Source organism: Hermetia illucens, chromosome 5 (genome assembly GCF_905115235.1).
Source record: "Hermetia illucens chromosome 5, iHerIll2.2.curated.20191125, whole genome shotgun sequence".
Lineage (NCBI taxonomy): Eukaryota > Metazoa > Arthropoda > Insecta > Diptera > Stratiomyidae > Hermetia > Hermetia illucens.
Window position 1 is genome coordinate 52,722,807 of NC_051853.1, and position 19,549 is coordinate 52,742,355.

Consider the following 19,549-nt stretch of genomic DNA (forward strand, 5'->3'; position numbering starts at 1 on the left):
CTGTCGAGCGGCCCAAGACCTACTTTCCCAAAGCGTATTCGAGAACAACGTGGACGTTGCGATTGTATCTGAACAATACGAAAATCTGCATAGCGGAGTATGGATAGCAGACAAAACCAGTAAAGCGGCGATATGGAGCTGCGGAAGCCAAGCTATAGTAGATGCGAAAAGACATCCAGAAGACGGGTTCACCCGTGCCAAGATTGGAGGGATATATATCTATAGCTGCTACGCAGCACCGAGCCTCACAATAGAGGAATTCACGTCATTGCTGGAGAAACTATCCTTCAATGCAAGTCGCTACAACCCCAAAGTAATAGCCGGCGACTTCAACGCATGGGCAGAAGAATGGGGTAGCAGAGAAACCAACGCAAGAGGACGAATATTGCTGGAGACATTCTCGCGCTTGAACGTGGTACTTGCCAACTCTGGGGGAGCCAACACATTCCGAAGGGGAGAATTGCAATCGGTGGTAGACCTCACCTTCGTCAGTGATACCTTAATCAGAGACTTGGAGTGGCGTGTCAGCGAGGAGTACACACACAGCGATCATCAGGCTATCATCTTTCAAACCTCGCAAAGGAATAATTTGAAGCCATTCACACGAATAACGATGAGCTGGGTAACTAAGAAATTCGACGCAGAAATGTTCAAGGAGGTACTTCTGGAAGATACATTGCTATCGGGAAGCGCACAAAACAAAGTTTCACAGGTCGTGGAAAAATTGCAGCGGGCATGCGATGCCGCTATGCCTCGACGTAGCACTTTCCGAAGACGAAATCCTAATTTTTGGTGGAATTCCGAAATTGAGGAATGCCGGAAAAAGTGTCTCAAAGCTAGGAGACGCTCCCAGCGCAGAAGAAACCGACCTGAGTTCGAGGAGCTACACGTGCAATATAAAGATGCGAGGAAAAAATTGCAAGTAGCTATCGCAAGGAGCAAATCCGAACATTTCAAGCGGATGTGTACTGAAGCTGATTCCGACCCCTGGGGTGGCGCATATAGGTCAGTGATGTCATCACTAAAAGGCGAGCGCTCCCCACCGATTACTTGCCCAGAGTTGTTGCAGAATATAGTGAACACTCTATTCCCAGTGGATCTGAATGGTACAAGTTTGCCTGCAGTACAGTTAAATCCCGACGAAGTTCCGATAGTGGAAAATGAGGAGGTTCTAGACGCAGCAAAAAGATTGGTTGAAAAAAAGACTCCAGGACCGGATGGAATCCCTAACATTGCCCTGAAAGTAGCCGCCAGGACAGCACCAGGTATGTTTGCCCAAGTTTTCACGGCATGCCTTAGGGAAGGAGAATTCCCCGAGCAATGGAAGGTACAAAAGCTAATACTCATTCCGAAGGCAGGTAAACCATTGGGTGACCCCTCCTCATATAGGCCGATATGTCTGGTCAATACCATTGGCAAACTTTTTGAACGAGTAATATATAACAGACTGCTCGCTGTTGCGGAAAAGGAAGGAGGCCTTTCCGACAAACAATTCGGATTTCGTAAGGCAAAATCAACTGTCGACGCAATCAGCATGCTGACTGGCTTGGCTCAGGCTGCAATAGAAGAAGGAAAAAGCTGCGCAGTAATAACCCTCGACGTAAAAAATGCGTTCAATAGTGCAAAATGGAATAAAATCATCGAGGCACTCGACAAGATACAAGCCCCGAAGTACATTGTACGCATTGTAGTCGAGTTTCTCCTTGGGAGAAGACTTTACTGCGACTCGGACGATGGGCTAAAAATATTCCCGACAACTTGCGGAGTGCCACAGGGTTCTGTCCTGGGTCCCTTGCTGTGGCTAGTTATGTACGATGGAGTGTTGACGCTACGCCTACCGGACAACGTGACAACTATTGGCTTCGCCGATGATATCGGAATAACGGTGGTTGCAAAGCACCAAGACGAGATCGAGATCTATGCAAATGAAGCGATATGGGAGATCAATTCCTGGTTGAGAAATTCTGGCCTTTCACTTGCCGAGCATAAAACAGAAGTAGTTCTCATTAGCAAGAGAAGAAAGAACACAACTGTGAAAATCAAAGTTGGCGGAAAGACAATTTACTCCCAACCATCGCTCAAATACTTGGGAGTAATTATTGACAGAAGACTCAACTTCAAAAGACACATTGAGTACGCCGCAACTAAAGCGTCTTCCATCGCTACAACGATCTCGAGGATACTACCGAACATTGGTGGGCCAAGACAAAGTCGACGTCTTCTGCTCTCCAGGGTAGTCAGCTCCGTGCTACTCTACGCAGCTCCAGTTTGGGCAACTGCTCTGAATAACAAAGTGAACTGCCGAAAATTGGGAATGGCGTATCGGTTAAGTGCACTCCGGGTATGCAGTGCATATCGGACAACATCAGGAGAAGCGGCATATGTACTAGCAGGGATGCTCCCCATAGACATCTTGGCGAAGGAAAGTCGGCGACTCTACGACAAAACGTATGCAGCTGGAGAGTCTAGCGCATTTCGACGGCAGCTGGCACGGTGGGAATCTATCGAACGGTGGCAACAGCGATGGGACGAGTCCCAAAATGCTCGTTGGACATACCGCATCATTCCGGATATTCGGAGATGGTTTGAACGAAACCATGGGGAATTAAGCCACGAGCTAACACAATTCTTGAGTGGACATGGAGGTTATCGTGCTTATTTACATCGATTTGGTCACGACGAATCACCATGCTGCCCAAGATGTGGTAACGTGGCTGAGAATGCGGAGCATGTCATATTTGATTGCCCCAGGTTCACCGCGCACCGAACAAGAATGGAAGCGGTCGCAGGCAGGCGTTTAACACCCGAAAACATTGTGGAGTTTATGCTGGAGTCAACGGATGCCTGGAACCAGGTTGCAAGGGAACTACAAGCTATTCACCAACAGCTTAGGCAGGAAGAACTACGACGAAAACAAGGAAGGGAGAGAACCATAATGAGCCGCAGCTAAAAGCTGATCCAGCCCCGCGATGCAATACTTGATAGGAGTTCCGTGGGGAGAGTGGAATGAGAAGGAGGTGGTTTTAGTGAGTAGAAGTCTCACATAACTGCGTGGCAGGAGCCAGCAGTAGGTTTTGAACCTTTCCACCTTCCAACGCCGAAAAAAAAAAAAAAAAAAAAAAAAAAAAAAAAGACGGACAGACAGACACCGTCTCGATTCTAATAAGGTTTTGTTTCACACAAAACCTTAAAAAAGTGCTGAACCTAATCTAGACGAACCGAACCCCTCACTGGCCGAGAGAACAGCCGAAAAGGTCGAAGATTTCTGCTTTTAATCTCAATTGAGTAGTAGAAGCAGTATGATAAAACAGAGCCTGAAAGAGCCACTTTTGGGCGTTACATTATAGCAGTGGCAAGTACTCGAAAGGAGAATACATAACAGAGTGAAAAATGTTTGGGAAAAAACTAGTAAAGAGTAGCAACATTGAGAAATTGGGATGAGGACAGGGCCAAGCGCACCTCTGAGTACCGGTGGGCACAGAGCACTCATAAAACCGTGCACAACTCAGGGTAACACATAATCCCAACTGCAGCAAAGTGGGAAGATTAACTCTGCAGGCAAATCCGTAGATTCAAATGCGTCTGGAATGGGAAGGTTAACTGTGGTCAGGAGAAAACCGTGTGGAGCTTAGAGACGAAAAAGGGCTATAGATTGAGCGACGAAAGAGGGAAGCCTGTTCAACCATGTAGGTGACACCATCTCTCACTGAACATTGTAGCTAGCGAAAACACTCCCAAACAACTGAAAAGGCAAAGCTGGGAATCTAAGAAGCTGAGAAGTAGAAACGTCCGGGGGTAAGGTGGGGAAGAGTGAGTTCCTCTGGAAAGGATGACCTTGGTCCAAGAAAAGTAGACGAAAGAAAAGCTGAGTGCCGAAAAAAGAAAGACAGTGTCAAAGTTATCCTGTCTTAGGTGTGGGGGCGAGTACCCCACATTGACCTCAATTCACGAATAGCTGAACTTGAGAATAAATCTTATTTATAACATTTAATTTGGATCTTCGAGGCGAGAATTGTTATGTGATGATTTCCAAGCACAATGGAGCTGATGTAACACTAACCCTACGAATCCATAAACAAAGGTTCGCTAAAAACTAGGGACTAACAAATTTTACTTTGGCTAGTCTTAGGTTACCTTTAACTTATAATCCAGCAACCGATAAACGCTGAAGGTTATCTAAATATTCAAAATAATAAGGTTACTGCTCCACCAGCATTGCCTAGTGAACGCAACACAAGCTAACTCCGAAACGTACAAAGTAAGTTAATAAATGCCGTGCCCTCCAGCAAGCTTAGCACATGCATATTCATCAAATCCACCCAAACCCTACCACTAAATGCTTTCATTTCTAGTAGATCAGTGGCTGTACTCATCTCAGCAATACGGGTATATATTATGACAATCACTGAAATCACGAGACAATGCTCTGTCTAGACTAGAAAAAATCCAAGAAGTTCTTCCGGGAAACCTCCAAATACGCAGTTCTTCAAAGTGATACGCTTCCGATACAGTGGCAGCGACCTCGTACTGCACTGAAATTACAATAAAAATTGATTTTTCTTACATGTTAAAAAACGCATGGGATTCGGGTGGTCAAATGACAATACTGAGTGACCGGAGACAACCAAGGACGGAGACCTATCCCAAAAACCTAAACAGATGCGAAATTGACCGTGAAGATCGATCCACAGAGACTAAAGCGGCCTACGACACTTGCTTGCACACCTCTGTGCTAGCTCAAAAATGTGAGGGGATCTTTAAAAACTGCCACGTGTCATTCTACAAAAAAATCACGTCTTTTTTCGGAAGCATGGGTCCGCACCGGATCCAGAAAAATAAACGAAAAGGGAATTCGAGCGAGTCTATCGAATCACCAACACGCAAGGTAGACCTGAAAATGAAAAAAAATAACGGCTCGACCACCTGCGTGGCGCCGTAAAACTAGGAACCCTTGTGCTGCGAGCAAAAATTATGGTCCACCACGGATTACCTCCCCGATCAATGATCCTCTTGTCTGAGATGCATTGTGAGGCACGAAAGTGTAGGTTCCCACCCTGCCTTGGCATTCCCAGGCCATTCAATTGGGGGGATGCCCCTGTAGGATTTAGCGAATCAAATTTAGCGGTCGTGCCTGAGATCCAAGAGGCGATCGTCATATTCAGAATCATAAATATGGTACTCACAGTCAAATCCTGATCTGTCGTTATGTTCGCACAAGTTCTTGTATCCGCGCCTGTCGTCAAGTCTGTTAAAAATTCACGTTACGTCAATCGTCATGCATGTAAAAATTGTCTACATTCCGTCCATCATCACGTCTGTCGTTTAAAGATATCGGGCCGGAAACCTTAGAGCCATTCGCGATTAAACGGTTGACTCCGAGCGTGTGGACTGAATATTTGGAGAAGAGAATCTTTCATGTGTTTAGAATCCCTGAATCGATAACATCTGATAACGGATACAATTCAGATAGCTGACTTTCAACGATCTTTTGAGCCAGTATGGCATTCAACATATTTATACAGCTTTATACTCCCCTGTTGGCTGCTATACGCGTTTATATCGGACCTGATCAAAGAGATTGGGATAACAAGCTGTCATCCATCAACTGAGCATTTCGTTCAGCAGAAGATGCTGAAAGGGAAGGCTATCGGCAAGGTCGGAACAGTTCAATATGAGTCGGAGTTGGAGGACATAGACTGTCGCAATCTGGGCGCCATTCACGCAATGGAGCACAAAGGCTAGCCCACCAGCTGGATTCTTTACTCTTTACTTCAAACAGGACTCAAATACCCAGCCACTTACAAGCAGTGATGGCATCACTGGTCTTTTGCCGTCTTTCCTCGAGCGGGACTCGGAAATCCAGCTACCCCGTAGTGTCCGTGGCTTTGTAATATGGTTGGTATATCTTTGTCTTTCCCAGGTTCCATTCGAAAGAAGCGGGTGCATTCAATAATATGTAATTTTCCTTTTTAAGGTTTCATACATAACATTAAATCTTATTAAAATCGATTCAATGTTTGTCACACCAGATTTACTCGAAAAGGCCTAAACCGATTGTCACGAAATTTGGTGAGAACATGCGATCTATGGATCCCTTTACATATAGTAAGTGGCTCCATTTTGTGTTAAATTTGAAGGGGGCTCCCCATAGATGCGGGGGTGCACATTTTTTTTCAAGGAATATGGTCAGATGGGATATCAAATGAAAAGGTTCGATTAGTATTTTCCGACAACTTTCGCAGTTTTAATATTGGGTAATACATTGAGGAATCGTTCTCAGGACCTATCCAACCGAAAAATCTGAAAAAAATGACATTGTTGCACCTATACAAATTCTAGGCCTCAAAGTACATCCCATTCCAATATCTGCACAAATAAAGTTAATTATAGTATATTACCATATTTTAGGAATTTACCCGAAACCCCCCTTAAGTTTATTCTAGAGATGTAAAATGAACAGTAATGGTGATGATATAGGACATAATTCTCGAACGCAATCCAACTATTATTAATACAATTATTGAAAGTTAAATTTTTGCATTTCACGTAAATTTATAGCACCTTAAGACCTGTACGACGTCATCATCATATAAAGTGAACTTATCTGAACGGTGGGGTCCATGGGGTAATTTTAGTTTATTTAGCTGTTTTTAATTATTTGAAAGTCATTACCAATTACTAGTGACAGGCATATGTATGTGCTAATGGAGTTTGCGGGTAGTGTTCAATAAGTTGGGCATGTTTGTGCACATGCATAGAGTAAAGTGGAAATGAATACAATATAAATAAATAAATTTATACGTTTGTAGTTTGACAAAATATGGAGGAATATTTTATATTCTCGGCCATGTATAAAAAGATAACCGTGCCTAGAGGGATGCTCGCATAAGATCGACACAAAACCTTTCATCTGCAGTGCCGAGCTTTTGGTATTGTGACTTGTTATTTTGTTTTTATTCCATTACAACACCTGTTAACTTTTCCAATTAGCCTTCTCAATTGCTTAATTGCTTTCCTGACCTAAATTTGGATCCAACATTTACCATTGAGAATACTAAATTTAAATTATTTTTTGAAAAAAACCTAACAACTGGTCCCTTTCCCCTAAATTTGAAAATCCCATTTTTGACATTACAGCATTCGTGCCTCGGACAATGCCTTCACGATCTCCGTGCTAATCTTAACCCCATCCAGCTTTTTCATTTCCCGCAGCAGCTTGATGAGCTGTTCTTAGAGGCGAGCATACAAGCCCTTGCTCAGAACATGGGTAGCGGATCCAGGCTGATGAGCGCCTATTTGTATCTGCCATCGTGAACTGGACCTATATTTATAGGAACTAATCCTCGAAGTTGCGTCGCCAAAATGGCGACACCCCATCAAATCGTTATTTAATGTCTGAATTTGCTATCTAGATGCCCATAATAGGAAGAATAGTGTAATACCAACAACAAGTAAAATTAATTTTAAAGGAATCAATATAACTAACTTTCGGGGATTAATTTTGAAAAATAAATATTAAAAATATAAAATCTGCTGGTTGCTTGTTGAGTGGACCTAGGAATTTGAGATAAAGGGATTGAGGAAAATAGTAGCCTGTTGGAGGAAATGAGCGTGAGGAAAGCTAGATATACTTTCCAGGTGACAAAGCGCCAGGACAAAATGAGGGGAGGGTTCTTCTGCACGCAATGAGACAAGTGGATACTATAAAGTCCTAGACCAAATTGTAAATTCATGAAGAATGAGAGCTAACTGTACTGTTCCAAGAAGTGTAAACATAAAAGAAAAGCTAAATATAAAAGTAACCTTTTTAAACCCCCAAACTACCTGATTACACTCGAATTTAAAGACTATTTTAGAACGCACATCATTAAAATCCTGAATTCCCCTAATAAAGGATAATTCCAGAGAATAATTTGTAACCTGAAACCCAACGATGTAGCTCAATTCCCCGCACTAATGAAAATATTAAAGTTCAGGCCTGTATGAAGCTACAGTACATCTTACAAAACACAGTCCTCAGGAAAGCATTCCTTAAGAAATTACGCTGTAGGCAACATCCTTCTTAGTTAACTCTGCCAACGTAATTTCTCCAGTTCTTTCGTTCGTGAATCAACATTGTTCCCTTTTCAAGTTCAGTCACGCACGTCGCTACTACACAATCCCAAGCATTCTCTCCACAGCGTATATTATGTGTGTTACAAAGCACAACAATTAAACGTGTTATTTTCAGATAATACGTAGTTAAATTATAAGCCACCACCAGAACTATGCAAGCACAGTAGACGTCACAGGTGTATGGTTAGTGGGGTTCCTGTGGGTGCCTTGGATAATAGTTTCATGTTACCCACAGTTGAAAATGCCACATTTGTTGTGACGGGCGCAGACTACTCGTCTCCTAATCATCGGCCTACAAAACCCGTAATTATGGGCACATATAATCAAGCAATAATATGTCGCGCTACTAGGACTACTGTATTGTTGTCTTCATATATTTCCACGTATGAATGTACATAGCAATTATAAAACTGCTTATTGTGAGGCTGTTTGCAGCTTGGAGCAGAGAATTGGCCCTGAAACGTGAGCTCTCATGCCAAGGTTGGGTTGTAATTAGCACTAATAATTTAAATATTTTCTGCAACTGCTAGAAGTATCTAAGAGGAGGGGAGTACTTACCAGGGTCGTCATCGTCGTCCCAGTCAATTTGTCCGCACACAAGTGACGTAAAAAACAGGAGTAACGTGAAAATTGCTGCAATCAATTGCAATACTACTGCTAACTTGGAATTCATTTTTTCAATAGCAAATCCCGTGCATACACGATATTTTCCCTTTCTTCCTTTTTACAATCGCGACACTTCCTGAATTCGCGCAATCAAAATTACAAAACTCCGAAACAGCCACCCAATTCGACTTTTATAAAAATTATTTAATTAATTGATTGATCGCTGGTAATTTTTCCATCGTTTTTCGAGCGAAATCTGATACATGAAAACAAATTGAATTATTTGAATTATTCGGCATCAACTAGGGGATGCAGCGGAAACATTCAAAATATAATGATTTGTAAACAGCTGGGTGTTATCTACGTTTTATGGATATTTATTGGAATGGAATGAATGAAGAATGACGTGCCCCGAATAAATATGTTGCATGGAAGTCTGGAAAGAGACGAAAAGAAGCAATTTATTAATACATCAGAATTGATATGTAAATAAAGTATATTTATTTTCGACTAATGGAATAGCTAGTGATCAGTATGTGAGGTAGCCTGGGAAATATGCAAGCACGTTCGAAACCGGAAACTGGGGGAATGCCAAGAATGCCGAGGGAGTCGTTGGAGCCAGCATTGCACCTACATATTTCATCTGGTCCGCGAAGGTAAAAAAGGACTTAAACATACAAAACTGTGAGGAAATTAAGTTCAGCAAAGTCAGTGCTCACTCCCTGCACGAAATTAGTTACATATTCACCAAAACTCAAAGTTAACTTCTAAGTAGGACCCAAAGAAACACAGCGCAGATAAGCAGAGGAAGAACTTCATTAATCCATCCCCATCTCAGTGAATACGCCAATAAAATGAAAATTCCCCCGTCGGAAATAATTTTAAATAAAATCACTCCCTGGAAAAAATCAAATTAAACTAAATGCCGCCAAATACGGCACTAAACTTTTTATGATACGTCTGGGTCCTTCGTCCTTTCTATTCGCTCATCTCCCAACCTTTAAAGATTGTTCACCGGCGACATACACAGGATAAAAAATACAAAAAAAAAGGAAAACCCGAAAAATTTTTGTAAGGAAAAACTTTTTCCCTAACAAAATTTTGTCATATCAAATTTTTTTACCATAATTGCATTAAAATTTAATTTCATATTACCAGGATGAAAGAAAAGTTACCGCGCGTGATAGAAAACTTTTTCGTGAGCAAGTAACCAGGATGACAAAAAAAGGAGGAAAACATCACCCAATGTTAGAAGTGACTCCAACAAATTAGGAAGAAAAAAGTATAAATCGATGGAATCATCAGAGAAGCATTGATATACCCACTGTATGCCGATGTACGTGTACTAGCCTAGCTTACCAGTGGAGTCTATCCTGGCGCGAGAAAGGAGAAAGGGCCAAATACAAACACAAACTTTCTTTCATGGCTTAGCGTAACATTTTTATATTGTTGAATAAATCTTCCGTCTAGTGAGGAAAATGTTCAGTCAGAGTTTGAAGAGCCTGAAAAGAGTATTCGGAGAGGGTATTTATTAAAAATGGAAAGGATCAAGTCTGGGGTACTCACGGTCTGAGGGAAGTATTGCAGTGGAAATTTCATCAACGATATTACCGGAGGAACTCGTCAACAATCGTAGAGGTTTAATATGCACCAGGGAAGTCTCTCATTTCTTGAATTCAATGTGACCGTGCTTGGATCACTTAATAGTACATCCTACAGTAGGGGGACGAGTATAAAAACCAACCCAAACATCCATGTCCAAATAAGAATTGTAATGAAGATTTGACTTCTAAGGTTGAAAAATAAAGGAACAACTGGCGAAACAGCGGTGACAGGAGCGGATAAAGCATCAAAAACAAACAAAGAACACCCACCTACCCCAATACATTGATTGTTACCTGGCTCGTAGTTCCACTATATTCCAGTCTAAGGGGGTCCATACCTCAAAAGTAGCTGCAAGTATTACTTCTTAAATTTAAAATAATATAAAATGGGCCCATGGTGTGGTATGTGGAGCATAGTACTTTAATCTCACCAACGCGCCTTCGCTACCGGTTTTCGACAATGTGCTTCAGCTTCTATCATGACTTTTCGAGAAACTTGCATTTCTGCACTGTTGCACGCCACGTAATCCTGGAACGACTCATTCTTCGACCATCGTGGGATAGTGCTTGACCATCTTGGAATAGTGTGTTCTTCTGCATGGCATAATTCGAAGAGAAGCTGTATTTGACGTACTCACTGCTATTTTGGTTTCCCGATCAACATGTTCCTTACTTATTGACATGACATTTTTCGTCATCATATGTCGCTGTGATTAATGTTCCGCAATGCCTCTCCTGCGTAGAGCATCCCAGGTACACTCCCCGTTCACGCATTTAAAAGCCTTTTCGAAATCAAAATTAGGTAGAGCGGTAACTTAAATTCCGCATACCGCTTGACAATGACCAAAAATGTGTTAACGCTGGCGGTGAAGGAGGATTTGGAGCGGAGACCAGCCTGTCAACCGAGCTTTCGACGTGTTCCTTGATACGTTCCATGGTTATTTAACTAATACCTTCGCGACAACAGAAAGCATGCAAATACTTCTTCCAGTTGTCATACTCAATACTCTTCAGCATCTTCACGATCGTCTTCTTCTTCTACTCCATGGGAAAATTCCCGGAACTCCAGCATTTACGAATTAGTGGAAGTAACAGCTCTATAGGGAATACTGGAACTGGGAGGAAGACTTTCGCAGGAAGAACGTCAAGGCAGGCGATTGTACTTCGTTTGAGTGCTTGGATGGGAATGGTGCATTCGCTTCTGTTTGTCGGAGTAGTCCATATCTGCATGTTATTATAATGTAGCATATCATCCGTAAGAGGTAGAACGCTTGATACGCCTCACCATAGGGTTAAAGCTCTTACTATACAAGACTATAATCGTTACAAACCTTATGTACCCTCGGAGACCTGCGTTCTTAGCAAAAAGAATTGTAAACTCTCAGTCGGGTTCAAGAGGAGAATCCTCCGAAAAAATGTTGTGTCCTCCTAGTTGAGGATAGACGATTCCGTAGTATACATAACGACGAAATCTATGAGCGATACCATAACCGTCTAGTTGTGGATAAAATCCGGCTCAAAATATTACTGTGGGCAGGTCACTTAATCCGTATGAATGAGGATGATCCAACCCAGAAAGTCTATACGGGCAATATTTATGTAGAAAAAGAAGATGAGGCAAACCCTGCCTGAGATGGAGCGAGGGTATAGATCAGGACGCCAGACAGGTTTTAGAGATAGCATATTGGTGGACCTCGGGGCAAAATCGGGGTGTTTTGAATTCCTTATTAAGGCAGGCCTAGACGGAATACCGATTGTTAGGCCGTTGATGATCAAGATTTAGAACCGTATATTATCTTCACTTCTTCAGCTACTCGTCATGGTGGGTTAGAAACGTGCCGTTGACATGATACGGGAGCATTAAAAGACTGACGATTACATACAAACTCTTTCATGATGCGGCGTATGGTAGTGAAATAGTCGTTATTTGCAGCAACGCCTGCTTCCCTTACCAACGCAATTTTAGAATCCCTTTTAAAGCGGTTCACACCATACTGCACTTCTTGCACTCATTCACGGTAGCAGAGCTCATGTATGTCCCACTTACTCTAACTAGCAGTCAACACCGCAATTCTCAACTCCTTAAGTGTATATTCGCCTCAACATTTCCGCAGTCCTTGTACCGAAAATCTGATCCGCACTAGAAACAAAGGTGGTGCACAAATGACCTTATGAATCAGGCACAACTGGTCTTATTGAAAGTGAGTTGGAAAAGTCAACCACCGATGACAAAGAAGAGGAAATTGCGAAAACCACCGTTCCAATTAGAAAGCAGCTTTCGCCTATATTTCAGAAATTTCCATTGGTATATCACCCAATTGTGACCGCCCTAGGAAACTTCCAGTCAAAATACTGCCAGAAAACAGGTCGCCAGCCCAAACCGCACATCGCGTCTGTTACTACTTGGCTTTCCAGAGTACTAAAGCGTAGTGCCGCAAGCCGATAGTGGTGAAGTCAACCCCTATCTAAGGTGATATTACAATGGAGTTTCGAAATTTTCAGGCCACATGCAGAAAAATTTCCATTTTTTTCTCCACTTTTACGACATGTTGGGAATACTTTGAGCTTAAACTCAAACTGAGAGGGGTTCGTCCTTTTAAAACCTCAGCGTGTTTTAATCGAAGATGCAATTTTGCTCGGTCATAGCCCAAATCTGAATGGATGAAGAGATTTTCAAAATCAGCATCTAGCGCGTCACGTTATCGTTACTTTGGCCGAGTTTTGCTCCTTCCGATCGACTTCAATGTTTAGAGCAACCTTGGCACGTGAGTTCCCGTAAATGTGAGTTACATGTCCTCAGCATCGAAAACACCTCTCTATCAACTTCTCCCCGAACAGTGCAACTCTATATCGATCGCGGATATGACCATTTCGGATGTGATCATAGCACGTTACACTACTGGTCCAACGGAATATCTTTATCTCTACTACTTCGAAGCCCCATTCGTTTTTTTTGTAGTTGGTCAACACTCAAAACCACTGAGAACGGTAAATTTTAGATTTGAGACCTTCATTAATGTGTCGATCACCAAAAACGCCAATGCAACTTCATAAGGCAGTTCACCATTGGTTGCTAGCATTGACAATATTTAAATCATGAAGTTCTCGGCAGGTCATTGCCACTGACATTAAGGTCATCATCACCAGCAACATCAACGGCGCAACAACCGATGTACGGTCTAGACCTGTCTTAATGAGGAACTCCAGATATCCCGGTTTTGTGACGAGTTTCAACGTCTGCAACATCTTCCAACTCTACCACAGATATTGTCTATATGGACTTTCTGGGCTGGATTATCCTCATCCATACGGATAAAGTAAAAAGATATTAGTTCAACGATGTTGTTGGGTTGTCAAGAATGAGTTCAAAGATTGTCATTGTAAGGGGCAGCAACCGGATCAGATAGTAATTTGAACACTTTGCTGGAATGTTTTTCTTTTTTTTTTAATGGAACGAGCTTGCTTTTTTGCCAGTGAGATCATGCTCTATACTCCCAAATGACCCAATTCAAGAACCCAGAGAATCACATTGCTAAGTCCAGGTTCCTCGCTTTCCAGAGCTCAGATGCAATACCGTCAGGTGCTGCTGTTTTCCCCGATTTCATTCGTTTGGATATACCCTCATACCTGGTTCTTTCTGGTCAATCAGATGGTGTTTTTCCTTCCTAAATAAACCCAATTAAAGAATTCACTGAACCACAGTGTTGTGTCCCAGCTCTACGCTTTCCAGAGCTGAGGTGCGATGTCGTCAGGTCCTGCGGCTTTCCTCAATTTTATTCTGTTTTGTTGCCTACTCACTTCAATTGCGCTAACAGGTGGAGCTACTCCTATTGTCGACAACGTTTGTGGAAGTGGAGGATGGGCAAATGTTTCAATTGAATACTGCTTGAAATATTCTCGCCATCTATCAGTACAACGTGACAGCGACTGCTTTCTTCGCTTCCCGGTTGGAATTCTTATAAATTTGCCAATTGGCCTATATTTTATCATAGAGAAATTTGTGGTAGAGGCATTTCTTTTCATGGACCTTCATTTCAACGTCATCATTCCAAAGCCAAGTATCTCGGTTGATGTACCGCTTATGTGGCTTGGTGATCCCGAGGTTTGCAGAGGCCGCTTTGTGGGTCATGTCTTTCGTTTGGTTCCACGATTCTTCTACAGCTGAAATTGGAATACCGACAACATATTGAGTGTGTGGGCTACCAAAATAAAGAAGTTTATAGCCATTTTTACCGCGTTCGTGTTCAATGTCGCAGCTTTTGGCACCAAACTATTGGGTTTCTCGCAAAGCGCAGATATCGATGCGCCTTTTCCGAAAGGCTCTTGCGAGTTCCTCGGTCTTTCCAGTTAGGGTACCGACATTTAGGGTGTAGGCACGTATTTGTTTTGTTCGTTTTTTCAGACTAACTTGCTCACGCCCTGACGCTGTCCATGCGTCGAGAACCCTTGCGCATTTCTCGACAGGACCGGGGCCCGTCTCGCCACGTCGACTGAGGTGGACGTCCTAGCATTTCTCCGAGGCTTGTGACTCAACCCGATCATCATGTTTGTAACGACATTGTATGCATTTTCTTGGTCGACCTGTCGCGAAACCTGTCCCCAAGGGAAATCAGGAAGGATTTATCACAGTGGAATAACTCCAATTATACTCTATTTATCTCTTTCGCTGATCTTTTACTGTTTTACTCAGGATAGTACAGAGTACGTTGCCTCAAACCCTCCTCCTATGAATAAGGCACGTTTTTGCAATTTTATAAATTAACCGTTGAAGATGGACAGAATTTATATGTAATACCCTCATTATGGTTTAAAACAGATTACGAAACTTAGTAACAGCAAATTCTATTTATATAGGACAAAACGATGAAAAATTTTATTTCATTTTTTAACAAAGCTTACTCCACCTTTAAAACATTTTAGAAGGAAACTATCTTTTTTGTTTGATCTCAATCGGAAAGAAAAGAAAACATCTCTATCCTCAATAAAATTCTACCCATTCAAATGTATGTATTCGTATATGTGTGCAGGAGAAATGTATGAAAGTGGGGATGACCGACAACAAAGAGGATTTCTCCGGATGTTTGAGCGTTTCCTGAACTATGTATCTTCCAGTACAGGCAATTTAGCGTAGGAGCAACAGCATGCATGTAATGGGATTTTAGGTTCCAGATGTATTTGTATCGGATTTTTTATTCAACGGACTCTGCCTGGCTTATTTAGGTCATTTGATAAAGTCTCGGAATTCGGGTTGGATCGATAAATGAAATACGTATATGCATATATATTCTGATATCATTAGGGTAATTTGATGGTTCTCGGCGAAAACGGTGGAATTTTATTGAATAATCAGGGTATTCCGGATATGGAAACAAGTATCAAGTGTATACATACATAATTTATAAGCGAAAATAAATTGCTTTTCCAGTTCGCGAAAACTCGAGCTGAATAATTAGACGGACATGAGACAAGTGCTCTAAATATAATTTCATAATCACTTCTAAGTGGATCCAATTATGGAAAGTTTGATATTCAGTTTAATTTCACTTTCAATCCAAAACGCCAGCACCATTTATAGAAAAGAAAAGAACAAAAAAAATTCAAGGACTAAATCGTATCTCCCCACTTAAACCGAGCTTCTTGCAAACTAATAACAATTTATTCGAAATAAGAACGAAATTTGTTAAGACTTCATTGCACAATTTACCTTGTTTTCTCAGAAGTCTCTAAAATTTCAAGAATTTTGAAAACTTTTCACTCGAGAAAATTAAGAACTTTAAGTGAAATCATTTCGAGCCCTTCTCGATGGCGAAAGTACAACCTGATCGCATAACCCGCAATTAGCGAAAGGGATGAAGTCTAGTAGTTCGGCTGGTATTTAGAAAACAATTTTATTCTCGATTTATCAGGCTACCGGAGCCAACTTGAAGACTTAAGTACCTGCAAAGTATTCCCCCCCCTGCTGGGGAATGATTGATTGTGAAAATAAATTGAAAATGTTTTCTAATTTAGCTGTTGAAAGTTGCAGAAGAATGGGTTAGTTTGCAACTTTCATGGCGAATGGTTGTATTTTTGATAGGTAGGACAAATTTGGCTGGACGATTTACAGTACATATATATGTATATATATCAATGCATCTTTGAGTTCTAGATAAACTTAGATAAAGTGATTCAATCATTATTGGCTAATAACTCTATTTTATAACTTAAAGAGAGCCAGCAGACAACTGCTTTTCTGTTGAAATTAACGGTGTTTATGAGGTGCAGCACATCAACTTTGTCAAAGACGATATCAAGTCTATTTAGAAGAGGGTCAGGAAGAAGCCGCTGCAGTCTAAATTTATGTGGGAGTAGATATTTTAGAAAGTATGTGACGAAAATCATAGGAGCTCGTTTGAAATTCCCAAAATATTTCGCACTTTCTGTAAATGGCTATTAAAAGGAAGGCTGTCGTCTCCCCATTCGGGAGTCAGACTTCCGATGAGCAAATCAATCAGTCTATTCATTGCCAACCACGTTTGTTCAACTATACAAATTTTTCCGCTAATGGTAAAATTGCTACTTACATTTCATTGGATGGTGTCTTAGACAGCGCATTTCGTTTACTGGCATTGAACTTTATGCCTTCACGATCTACTCTGCAAACTAACAGTTAACTGAATTGAAATAATAAAACTTGTTGTTTCTTTTTCGTTGGTGTGGGTATTTATTCTTGCAAATACCGATATTTCGGGAACCACTTGTTCCCTTCATCAGTGCAAACAAGTTTGCACAGTTAACCCTTTCCCTTAACAGAATAATAATAATAGTTAACCCTCGCCAAGGGAACTCAGTAGGGATGATCCTCTAGGGAACAAGAACTGACGCCTAAAGCTAAGCAGTAGTCAAAACCCTAAGCCAAGATGTGACTACCGTGCCGAGGGCTAAGTGGTTACAGGGATTAATATGTGGCCCACAATGGTAATCACTAGGTACCAGGTGACCCCTAGTTTCAACTAGCCTTGTCTCGTCTAAAGGGAGCCCTACCGTGATGGATTTACTTTCTCCGATAAAACTAAGGCGAGAGCAGCTAATTATGAAAAAACAAAACCTTAAAAAACAAAAGCTAAACCTCGATCATGACGATCCAACCCTATAAGCTCATCGATGGAGAACCTGAGTGTAGACTCAGATTCTTATTCAAGTGGAAAAGATTCCGGTTGGAACAAATTCCTCAACGGACGAGCCGATATTGACCCCTTCAGACAGAATTTCTGACCCCGGGTTCCAATCTGTGCCACCTGTTGAGGCTAAAGTCTACCCTCGGATAGTAAACAACTTTCGCGCAAACCACCCTTGGGCAACCGCCTTCAGGTAAACCGCTGCTGTGCAAATCGCCTTTATGCAAACCACCTCCAAGCGTGAGGGCAAATCACAACCCACGGTTAGTTCCAAGGTTGAGGGGAGAATAGCATCCGGGCCGCCTGCGGCTAAAGGCAAACCGAGGCGGCGGAAGTCCTCGGACGATCTCAACTCTCTGATCCAAAGGGCAAGGAGCGACTGGTAACAAGGAAGGATAGGTCCTGTATGACGACATCAATCCATCCGGTTACTACACTGAGCAGTGCAGTCTAGGAAGCAACTCCTCATAGTTGTAGAGTGTTTCTGACCTGTCATCGTTCCTCTGGCTACAGAAGAGGAGCGAAATGGTACTGAGGCTATGAGACAACTTACCCTCTAGAACAACCTTCGCATCGCGACTTGAATGCTGCCACTCAGCGAAGCAGGAGAGATAACCAATCGGAGGTAGAATGTTGTAAGGGCGGCCCACAGAAATTGCTTCTCTCTTCCTTATTATTATACCTGGTCCTCCAGCTCTTGGAGGACACAATAGTCTTTGAACGAGCATATGCGGATTTCCAAGCAGTAATAATTACTGGCAAGTTTTGCGGCCATAGTACTTGAACGCTTGATTGCATATCTGCATGTAATCCACAGCAGGGCCTCTGTATCAGACTCACGTTGAACGCTAAGAAGGCTAGACTAATTATGTTCACTTGGAACGTCACGTGGGACTGTTACGCGCTACCCATCTTAGCAATCATCTGGTCAAGCGTCCATCTGGAACTTTGTTGATAAATAGCCGGTGGCCCTGATGCTGGCGGATCATTTGGCTTTGAGATTCGTCTTTAGAAACACGTACTTTGTCAAAGTCATCAAAAACGAATAATGGTCGATAAATGGCCGAGAGGATTTTCGGATTGCAGACTAAATAATCCTCACCGACGGGTCAGTCATGGAAGACGGGACGAGCATAGGGGTTTTCTCGAGTAATCCGATTATGGAACTAACCCGACTCTTCGAAAAATGATGACCATATTCCAGGCGGGGATAAATGCCATTTCATTGGTAGCTGACGAATGCTTGCGACAAAAATGGCGGGGTGGCACCATTCGAATCTGCTCTGAAAGTTCGGCAGCATTATCAGCACTAAACAACATATCGAACCAGTTGGTCTGGGGTTGCCACCAGATGATGCTAAAACTTGGCCGACTGATGTGTATATCAGGGCACTCAAACATAGTTGGTAATGAGGAAGTCTACCGACTGGCTCGCCAAGCTCCTGAATCCACAGTAATAAAGCTAGAATCAGCTTTTAACATCCGACCATCCACCGTGATGTCTTCTGTAGGGTAAATTGCAAGGATTCACGGAGCTGAATGAAGAAAGTTTGACCTCTGCCGTGAGGTAAACATCTTAGTGAAAGAACCTGGAATCGCTCTAGTGACAGATATAGTAACGGAAGGTATTTTGAGGCCCAGATACCATGTGCATTGACTACTATATTTTTTCAGATTTTTCGATCCGGTTTGAGGTAGTCAAAGTGATTGAGCCCTTTCTAATATTTGCTAGTACTAATCGAGACTTGTGTTAAGTTCAGCGTGGCACAACGTAATTTACCGCCTGTATGTGGGTTGGCAGTTCCAATCTTGTCCTCAAATTTCGTAACAATAGGTGACAGAGAAACAGACGGACGAGCGAATAGACACACAGTAAAATGATTTTAATAAATTCGCAAACGAAATTCTCGATTTTAATAAGTTTACGTTTCCAGCAAAATCTTAAGAAAGGTACCTATTCCAGATGGCATGGCATAACCCTTACTGGAGTCATCGCCCTTTTTAAGGTTTTGTGTAAACACAAAACCTTATTAGAATCGGTTTACCGTCTGTCTGTCTGTCTGTCTG

General features: G+C 42.1%; 1 protein-coding gene across 1 annotated transcript in view; it reads right to left on the minus strand.

The window, feature by feature from the left end:
- Positions 1 to 19,549, minus strand: part of LOC119656877 — a 528,228-nt gene that overhangs the window by 483,550 nt on the left and 25,129 nt on the right. The window contains exon 2 of the mRNA XM_038063542.1: positions 8,674 to 9,157. Coding sequence (XP_037919470.1) covers positions 8,674 to 8,788 — 115 coding nt within the window. The 5' untranslated portion in view covers positions 8,789 to 9,157. The remainder of the gene's footprint in view (positions 1 to 8,673; positions 9,158 to 19,549) is intronic.